At 64.9% G+C, this 9,944-nt stretch overlaps 1 protein-coding gene across 1 annotated transcript; it reads right to left on the bottom strand.

Annotated features, from left to right (window-relative positions):
* Positions 1–5,156: 5,156 nt before the first annotated feature.
* LOC119849237 (T-complex protein 1 subunit theta-like) lies at positions 5,157–6,809 on the bottom strand. Its single transcript, XM_038386056.1, has one exon. It carries the CDS (start codon positions 6,807–6,809, stop codon positions 5,157–5,159), a length of 1,653 nt encoding a protein of 550 aa, XP_038241984.1.
* Positions 6,810–9,944: the final 3,135 nt, after the last annotated feature.

Raw genomic sequence — 9,944 nt, forward strand, 5'->3', positions numbered from 1 at the left:
GGTTAGGGGGCAGGGGGCAGGCTTAGCGGTTAGGGGTTGGGGTCAGAGGTTATGGTCAGGGTCAGGGTTAGAGACTGGGGGTCAGGTTATGGCCGAGGTTAAAGATTAGAGGTCGGGATCAGATGTTAGGGTTAGGGGTTGGGGTTAGAGGTTAAGGGGTCACAGGTTATGGCTGGGGTCAGAGGTTCAGTGTTAGAGGTCAGGGTTATAGATTGGGGGTTGGGTTATGGCCGGGGTTAAAGAGTAGGGGTTAGGGTCAGAGATTATGGTCAGAGGTTAAGGGCTGGGGTCAGGGATAGGGGTCAGAGGTTAGGGGTTGGGGTCAGAGGTTATGGTTAGGGGTCAGAGGTTAGGGTTCGGGGTCTGAGATTAAGGACCGGGGTCAGAGGTTCTGAGGTTAGGGTTAGATATTGAGGTTAGGGGTCGGGTAAGAGGTTAAAGTTCAGGGTTAGGGATCGGGGTCAGAGGTTAGGGGTTGGAGTCAGAAATTATGGTTAGATGTTGGGGTCAGAGGTTGGGGTCAGGTCAGAGGTTAAAGTTTGGCATTGGGGTCGGGCCCAGAGGTTAGAGGTCGGGTCAGAGCTTAGGGGTCAGGTCAGAAGTTAAAGTTTGGGGTTAGGGATCGGGGTCAGAGGTTATGGTTAGAGTTTAGGGGTCAGAGTCAGAGGTTAGGGACGGGGTCAGAGGTTAGGGGTTGGGTTCTGAGGTTAGGGTTAGGGGTCGGAGTCAGAGGTTAGGGGTCGGATTCAGGGGTTGTGATTAGAGGTTACGGGTCAGAGGTTAAAGTTTGGGGCTAGGGGTCGGACACAGAGGTTAGGGGTCGGGTTATGGGTCGGGGAGCGTTGCGGGAGGGAGGCCGGAGGCCTTGGCAGAGGCTCCGGGGCCGGTTAGCGCTAAGAGGCGCAGGGAGATTCAGGGGTCTCAGGGTTGATGGGTCTGGGTTTGGGGGGCTGGCGCCAACGCCAGGGTTGGGGTGGGGGGCTCAGCTTGCGGCGGGGGAGGGGTCAAGGTCCCGGCTCGCAGTGGGGCAGGGGTTGGGTCCCAGCTCGCGACGGGGGAGGGGGTCGGGTCCCGGGTCCCGGGGCAGCCCCAGACCTGCCCCCCACGCCCTTTCGTGGCGGGGGAAGGGGGTCGGGTCCCGGCTCGCGGGCCCCGTCCCTCGGAGGCAGGTGCATCTCTGGGCTTTGGTGCCTCTCGTTCCCGCCCGGCGTCAGGACCCCGGGGGGCACCTCCCTGTGCCCGGCCCCCCCGCAGCCATGAGCTCCCCACACCCCTCCCCCACCCCTGCAGCGAGCTCCCCCTCTGCCCCCCATAACCTACTGCCCCCCGACCCCGGCGATCTCTTACCCCCAATGCCCCTCAAGCCCCGCCAGCAGCTCACTTTTGGGGATAGGAGCCGGCGCACCCTAGAGGGGTCAGGCCCCTGCCCCATTCCCCCCCACAGCAGCCAGTCCTGGGGCCGGGTGGGAGCCGGAGCTCCCTAGGGGGGACGGGCCCCATGTGGTCTCTGTAGATCCCAGCTGCAGCCTGGCCGGAGCATGCAGGGATGCGGCCTTCCCCCCCCCCCCCCCCGGGCTGAGAGCTGGGGGGGCACTAGCTCCAGCTGTGTGCTCAGCAAACAGGGCGAGAGAAGCCAGGCCCGGCACTGTCAAGCTGGGAGAGAGGGACAGTGCGGGGCGGCGGGGGGGGGGGTTCCCTAGAAACAGACATTTAATAGAGGAGAGAAAATATCGAGTTTTAATTTAAAATCCCCATCAATCACACGCTGGGGGAGGGCTGTCTGCAAATGTCCCCGGCTTCCCACACTCCTGGGCCAGCCCGGCTCCAGGCGGGGGGCTGGGAGAGACAGGCATGGGGGTAGGAGGGGCCTGCAGGTCAGGAGTGAGGGGCACCGGCAGCGTTGATGGGGGGCAGGGCTGGGCTAGCAGGGGCTGCGGGTCGGGAGTGAGGGGCACCGGCAGAGCTGGGGGAATCCCAGAGGGTAATGGGGGGTGACTGCACGGGGAGGGGGACAGTGGGAAGGGGGCTGCTGAAAAGGCAAGGAGTGGGGGGCATGGGGAGAGCAGGGGGTGGGGGGAGGGAGCAGGTGGAGGTGGAGGACCGGGGGGGGGGGTGTCTCTGAAGGTGTCAGGAGAGGTGTCACAAAGCGATGCAGAACCCAGCAAGTGTGAACAAGATGCAGCTGGAGGGGCCTGGGGGGCTGGCGGAGGAGGGGGAGGTTGGAGGGGGCTGTGGAGGAAGGGGGGGTCTCTCCTTGACAGGCCCCCCCCCATCATGGTGAGATCCCAGGCGACAGCCGTGTGTGGTTGGAATCCGGCTTCATTAAAATGGGGATAAATCAAATGGAAACCAGAGACCAGCCCAAACTTCCCCCGTCACCGGGCCTGCCTGCACTGGCAGCCAGGACTCCTGGGTTCCCTCCCTGCCCTTGGGAAGGGAGTGGGACCAGCGCCCCCCCCCCCAACAGCCCTGTGAGCCAGCCGGTTCCAGCCACCCCCACAGGTCCCAGCCGATCCTGAGCTGAATGGTGGGGGACAGACAGAGCCATTCGGGGAGCCCAGGGGTCGGCTAGCAGGGCCTGCGGGTCGGGAGTGAGGGGCACCGGCAGTGTTGACGGGGGGCAGGGCTGGGCTAGCAGGGGCTGCGGGGTGGGAGTGAGGGGCACCGGCAGAGCTGGGGGGCAGGGCTGGGCTAGCGGGGGCTACGGGTCGGGAGTGAGGGGCACCGGCACAGCTGGGAGGGCAGGGCTGGGCTAGCAGGGGCTGCGGGGCGGGAGCGAGGGGCACCGGCAGACATTGGCACTGACCCCAGTGTTCAGTCTAACAAAAGATGTGGGGGATTCATGTCTTTGCCCGACCCCCCGCGGCCTGGCACACTCCCCCCCCACACACCCCGAGGAGGCGGGGGGACTGGGAAGGGCCCGGCGCAGAAGTTAAACATTGACGGCTGGCAGAGGCCAGGTCCCTGCGGGCGCGGCTCCAGGGCCGCCCCATGGCTCGTAGCTGGGGGGCGGCTCGTAGCTGGGCAGGGCAGCCCTGGCATCTACCCCCCCGGGACCTGACCTTTCCAAGCCATCAATGTTTAACTTCTGCGCCGGGCCCTTCCCAGCCCCCCGCCTCGGCGAGATCCATCCTCACCCCCCCCACGGCAGCCCCCCGCCAGTCCGGGTTGTCATAGTTACGGTGCCGCAGTAGAGGGGGTGTGGGGCTGGGGAAGGTGAAACCCCAAAGATTTCTGCCAGGCTTCGCGTGGGAAGGACGGGCGCATGGGGGAGAGAGGGAGGGGATGGGTGGGGGATGGGGGCGTGTGGGGAGAGATGGGGGACGGGCTGGTCCGGGCGGGGGGAAGCAAATGGGATCTGGAGCCTTTCCCTCTTCCAGTCTAAATACAGCACCACCAGGTGCCCCCATGGGGCCAGCCCTGCCTGCCAGGGGAGAGCGCCTCCCGCTGAGACCCCCGCCCCGCTCCCTGTCCCCCCAGTGCCGCCCTGGGGCCAGCCCTGCCTGCCTGGGGAGAGCGCTCCCTGCTGAGCCCTCTGCCCCGCTCCCTGCCCCACAGCGTCCCCTAGCGCCACCCTGGGGCCAGCCCTGCACAGGCCAGGAGAGATTCATGGGGGCTCGGGGTGCCATCTGGATCCCCACCCCCTCATACACACCTTCCCCAAGATAGGGGTATCACCTGCCCCCCATACTTAGCTGCGCCACGCGCTGGCAGCCGGCTCGGTGTTTGGGGTGGGGGGGAAGCTGGGCCTAGGTACAGGGAAGGGAAGTGTCATTAGCGCTGTTTTAAATGGAAATGCAATCAAGGGCACTTCTGCCTGGGCTTAATTACAGCCCCTGGAGATTCCGCTCAGCCCCCCACCCCCCCCCAACACCCCAGGGGTAAATGCAGGTCAAGGGGGAAGTGCCTCCTCCCAATCTGGGTAGAATGTGGTGGGGGCTGGGAGCCAGGACTCCTGGGTTCTCTCCCTGGCTCTGGGAGGTGAGTGGGGGCCAGTGCTTGGAGATGTGGGGGCTGGGAGCCAGGACTCCTGGGTTCTCTCCCTGGCTCGGGGAGGAGAGTGGGGGCTAGTGGTTAGAGCGGGGGGGGCTGGGAGCCAGGACTCCTGGGTTCTCTCCCCGGCTCTGGGAGGTGAGTGGGGGCCTGTGGTTAGAGATGTGGGGGCTGGGAGCCAGGACTCCTGGGTTATATACCTGGCCCTGTCTAGTACCCTTTCTATGCCTCAGTTTCCCCATCTCTAACATGGAGCTGATTCTGCCCTATGTGCAGGGGTGGGGCGGACAAGCCGTGCTGGCAGACGCGATGGGGGAGGGGGCTGGCTCGCTAGCTTGGGAGTCGCCTGCCACCGCTTTGCATGGGGAAGCTCGGGTCCAGGCAACTGGGCCTGCGGGGGATGCCCGCGGGGGGATCCTGGCCAAGGACTGGACCAGGACCAGCCTGGCTGGTGGGGGCTGTGGGGAGGCCGAGTGGAGTCATTGGGTCTGGAAATTGGAGTGAGAACCAGGCCCCCTATACCCCCTATACCCTATGCAGCACTCGGGGGCGCTGTGCTCAGGGGCGCTCTCCCCTGGCAGGTAGGGCTGGCCCTAGGGGGTGCTGTGGGGCAGGGAGCGGGATGGGGGACTCAGCAGGGGGCGCTCTCCCCTGGCAGGCAGGGCTGGCCCCAGGGCGGGGCATTGGGGCTCTGCAGACCGCCTGCCTCACAAATAACGGTGTTCAGGGCCCCGGGTTCCAGACAGAGCTTTGGTCAGGCTTGTCTGGGCAGCGCCTGGTGCAACAGGGGCCCCGGTCGGCGGGGTCCGGGCAGTGCCTGGCACAATGGGGCCCCTATCTCGGTCTGGGGGGTCTATGCAGCACCCAGCACAATGGGGCCCCCGGTTGATGGAGTCTGGGCAGCGCCTGGCGCAACAGGGCCCCGAACTTGGTCAGGAGGGTGTCTGGGCAGCGCCTGAAGCAACAGGGCCCCAATCTTGGTTGGGGGGGTCTGGGCAGCGCCCGGTGCGACGTGGGTGCAAAAACTGACAGTGGAGTCTGTGTCACGGGGTGAGAAGCTGTTTATTGGGGGGCCAACAGGCGGATCGGGGCAGGGGCTGGAGGGCCGGCGGGGGCCCATTTCCATGTGGCCGCAGGGCAGCGCCCTCTCCCTCGACAGCGGCTCACTCCAGGGCGTCGGGTTCCAGGTCCCAGTTGGGGTTCTCCGCCCGGACCTTGGGCCCCCCACTCTTCTTGGCTACCAGGATGTGGCTGACGCCCAGCAGGGTGGTAGCCGTGTGGACGGCCAGGCGGATGGCCCTCTCCTTGACCTGCAAGGAGTCCAGCACCCCCTCCCGGGCCGCGTCCATGGTGGGAGCCCCCCCCTCGCCCAGCCGGACGCCGGCCGTGGCCGTGCCCAGCTGGTGCAGGGCCTCCAGCGCCGCCATGGTCTCGTTGACCCGCAGCCCAGCGTTCTCGGCCAGCGCTGCCGGCAGGGTCTTCAAGGCCTGGGCGAACTCCAGGATGGCGTACTGCTCCAGGCTGGGGATGTAGGCGCCCAGCGTGGCCAGCCGCACAGCCAGGGCCATCTCCGCGGCCCCCGCCCCGGGCAGCAGCCGGCGGTCGCCCACCAGAGCCTTGTAGGTGTTCAGCCCGTCCATCACCGCCTCCTCCAGGCTGCAGAGCAGCTCGGTGGTGGCGCCCCGCAGCAGGACAGTGGCCACGGGGCAGGATCCGCCGTCCTGGCGGAAAACCACCACGGCCGTGCTCCCGATCTCGGTCAGGTAGACGCGCCGGCAGTGCCCCAGGGCGCTGGACGGCGGGGGCACCAGGCTGGCCAGCGGGATGGCGCCCACGGCCCGGCAGAGGCGTTGCAGCTCCAGCCGGGAGTTGAGCCGCACCACCATCAGCCCCAGCTGGTCGGCGTACTGCAGGGCCAGCGGGTCCACCTGCCCGCCCACCACCACCACGCCGGCCCCCTCCTCAGCAATGGCCCGGACGTGCCGCCCAAGCAGCTCCTCCTCGGCGCCGCTGTATGCCCGCATCTCCGCCGGCCCCTGGAACAGCACCATGCCCTTGGTCTCAGTGCGGGCCAGGCCGAAGGGGCAGCAGTAGACAGCGATCCGGGCCTGGTGTGCCTGGTGCACCTGGCTCTCGGCCTCGGTGCAGAAGACCATGCCCTCCAGCAGGCAGGAGTCGGTGACGCCGCCCCCCGGCACCTGGCAGAGGCACACGTTATCGGGCTCGAAGGCGCCTTCCGGGCTCAGCGCGGCCACGCAGCACCGGGCTACCAGCCCGGCGAGGAAATCCTGGTAGCCGAAGAGCTTGCTGCCCACGGCGGCGCGCAGGGCCCAGGCCACCCCCTCCGGGTCCCGGAGATCCGCCAGCGTATGGCAGGCCAGGCCGGGCAGCAGCCGCACGGCCTCCTTGCAGGCCACCTCGTAGCCGCCCCGCACGGCGGCCACGGGCAGCCCGGCACGCACCAGCTTCTCGGCGCTGTCCAGCAGCGCCGCGGCCAGCAGCACCACGGCGTTGGCCCCGTCACCCGTCTCCTTCTCCTGGGCTTGGCTGGCCGCGCCCAGCATCCGGGCCACCGGGTTCTCCAGCTCCAGCTCCCTCAGGATGGTGCCGGCATGGGCCGTGTACAGGGGCTTGCCCAGGTGGGTGATCACCAGTTTGCTGCGGCCCAGCGGCCCGTAGGAGGTGCGGAGGCACAAGGCCAGGGCCCGGCAGGCCGTGATGTGGCTGAAGAGCGACTCCTGCAGGCCGGAGAAGTACCTGGTGCCGGCTTTGAGCAGCTGGGGCAGGCCAGGGGGCAGGGGCACGTGGGCAGCCATGGCCTGAGGGGAAAGAGACAACCAATGGCCACGTTACAACTGACTGGGGCGGAGAATGGGGCAGGGGGCTTGTCCCCTCTAGGGGGTGCCGGCTCCCCTCCGGCCCCAGGGCTGGGACTGACTGGCTCAGGGGGGGCGGGGAATGGGGCACGGGGCCTGTCTCCTCTAGGGGGCGCTGGCTCCCATCCGGCCCCAGGGCGGGGACTGGCTGGCTCAGAGGGGGCGGGGAATGGGGCACGGGGCCTGTCCCCTCTAGGGGGCGCTGGATCTGGGGTGGTTTCCCCGCCCGACAGCCCCTATCGCCAGGGTTACCCACCACCAGGGGCGACCCTGTCCCTGGACACGCCGCCTGGCTCTGCTCACAGTGCGAGCAGGAGGCAGGGACTCGGACGCCGGGGTCCTCTCACCGGCACTGGGGGGCCGGTAACCGACTGCTGCAAACCGTAAGTAAACGGTCGATGTCACAGTGGCGCCTTTCGCGTGGGAGCTGTCCTGCCACCCCATTGGCTGGAATGGCAGTGAGGTCGGCACTGGGTGGGGCAGCGGGGGGACAAGGGTGGGAGCAGAATCACAGGAGTTGGGAGGGGGAAGGAGCCAGGAGAGTCCAGGATCCCCCCCTCTCCCCCACCACAGGGCTGCCTCCTCCAGCAAACTGAAACCCGCCTGTCCATCATCTCAGAACTCCGCCTCCCTTGGGGTGTCAGTTCCACCCCAGAGCTGGCTGCATTTCCACAGCACTGAGTGGAGCTACCCTGCACCTGCCCATCCATCCACCCCCAGGCCTGAGACTCTGCCTCCCCTCTGGGAGCCAGTTAGCTTCTGCCTATACCCTGGATAGACAGATGGGGGGGTGGACGGGGATAGATAGATAGATAGAGGGGGTGGATGGGGATAGGTAGATAGATGGAGGGGGTGGATGGAGATAGATAGATAGATAGCATGTACAAGGATGGATGGATAGATAGCTGTGTATGGGGATGGATGGGTGGATAGATGGCATGTGTGGGGATGGATGGATGGATGAATGGATGGATGGATAGATGGCGTATACGGGGATGGATGGATAGACAGCATGTACGGGGATGGATGGATAGCTGTGTATGGGGATGGATGGATGGAAGGCTAGATGGCGTGTAGGGGGTTGGATGGGTGGATAGATGGCATGTATGGGGATGGATGGATGGATGGCTAGATGGCGTGTACGGGGATGGATGGATAGACGGCGTGTACGGGGATGGATAGATAGCTGTGTATGGGGATGTATGGATGGAAGGCTAGATGGCGTGTAGGAGGTTGGATGGGTGGATAGATGGCGTGTATGGGGATGGATGGATGGATGGCTAGATGGCGTGTACGGGGATGGATGGATGGATAGACGGCATGTACGGGGATGGTTGGATAGCTGTGTATGGGGATGGATGGATGGATGGTTGGATGGCTGTGTATGGGGATGGATGGATGGAAGGCTAGATGGCGTGTAGGGGTTTGGATGGGTGGATAGATGGCGTGTATGGGGATGGATGGATGGATGGCTAGATGGCGTGTACAAGGATGGATGGGTGGATAGATGGCGTGTATGGGGATGGATTTATGGCTGGCTGGCTGGCTGGCTGGCGTATATGGGGATGGATGGATGGTTGGATAGATAGCGTGTACGGGAATGGAAGCAGGGGTGGAAGGGAGGATAGATGGCGTGTATGGAGATGGATGGGGAAATGGAAGGGGTGATAGATGGCGTGTATGGGAATGGATGAATAAATCCATGTGTAGAGCAGTTGGCAGTGGATGGAATAGTTGGCAGTGGATGGAATGGATGGAATCGTGGGCAGCATGGTGTTGGGGAAGACGGAGCAATCACTCACGTGCTGCATTCCCAATCCCTAGCTGTGTCTGGTCCCTAATTGACAAAGTGAGACACTCTTTGTGCCAGGAGCTAGCTGGGTGACTGGGGTGGCTGCTGCCTTCCATGCGGCAGAGGATGGCCGGCTTGGTTTGCTCTCCCCACCCTCCTCCCAGACGGATGGCGAACCATCCTAAGGGGATGGTGCTTGGTGGAGACTGATGGACTCCCCGAAGTAACACTAGCTGGCACCGGCTTGGCCTATGAGAGGTCACCTTCTTCAGCCTTGGAGCAGAGCCCAGTTGGCGACACCCCTGGCTGCCAAGGTGCGCAGCGGTTGATGGCACCTTTCCCAGCACGCTGATCATCTGCTGCTCTCTGGTCAGCCTGGGGAGCCCACGGCGGTCCCAGATGATCGGCCTGTTCCTGACAAGCCTTGGTATGAAACCCCAGCCTCTCCCCTGGCTGCCGACGGCACCTGCTCGTGCTGTGGGTACCTGATTGATGGGAGCGGGCGAGGAAAAGTCCCACGATAGCAAAGAGCCAGGAGGATGGGGGAATAAAGGGCCTTTGCCCCCTGTGGGGGGCTAGGTCCAATCAGGGGAACTGGCTGGCTCCAGGTTCTCGAGAAAGAGGACATAAAGTGTTCCCATTCCTTGGGCCTGCAGCTCGTAGTGTGGGTAGCAATGCATTCTGGGACCTCCGCCCCGGGCCTGCAGCTCGTAGTGTGGGTAGCAATGCATTCTGGGACCTCCGCCCCGGGCCTGCAGCTCGTAGTGTGGGTAGCAATGCATGCTGGGACCTCTGCCCCGGGCCTGCAGCTCGTAGTGTGAGTGGCAATACATTCTGGGACCTCCGCCCCGGGCCTGCAGCTCGTAGTGTGGGTAGCAATGCATGCTGGGACCTCCGCCCCGGGCCTGCAGCTCGTAGTGTGGGTAGCAATGCATGCTGGGACCTCCGCCCCAGGCCTGCAGCTCCTAGTGTGGGTAGCAATGCATGCTGGGACCTCTGCCCCGGGCCTGCAGCTCGTAGTGTGAGTGGCAATGCATTCTGGGACCTCCGCCCCGGGCCTGCATCCCGTAGTGTGGGTAGCAATGCATTCTGGGAGCTCTGCTCCAGGCCTGCAGCTCCTAGTGTGGGTAGCAATGCATTCTGGGAGCTCCGTTCACATTGGGGTACAGCAATGCACTGGGGGAGCTCTGCTCCTGTTTGGTAGGTGCAATGCATTCTGGGACTGATGCTAAGCTCTGATAAGCAACCCCTTCCGCTGCATGATGGGAGCTGTTATCCAGACC

The sequence above is a fragment of the Dermochelys coriacea genome, chromosome 28, assembly GCF_009764565.3.
Source record: "Dermochelys coriacea isolate rDerCor1 chromosome 28, rDerCor1.pri.v4, whole genome shotgun sequence".
Taxonomy (NCBI): Eukaryota; Metazoa; Chordata; order Testudines; family Dermochelyidae; genus Dermochelys; species Dermochelys coriacea.

Bases quoted from the DNA above. Each gene is read 5' to 3' on its own strand.
- LOC119849237 (XM_038386056.1), bottom strand. From the start codon at position 6,809: ATGGCTGCCCACGTGCCCCTGCCCCCTGGCCTGCCCCAGCTGCTCAAA.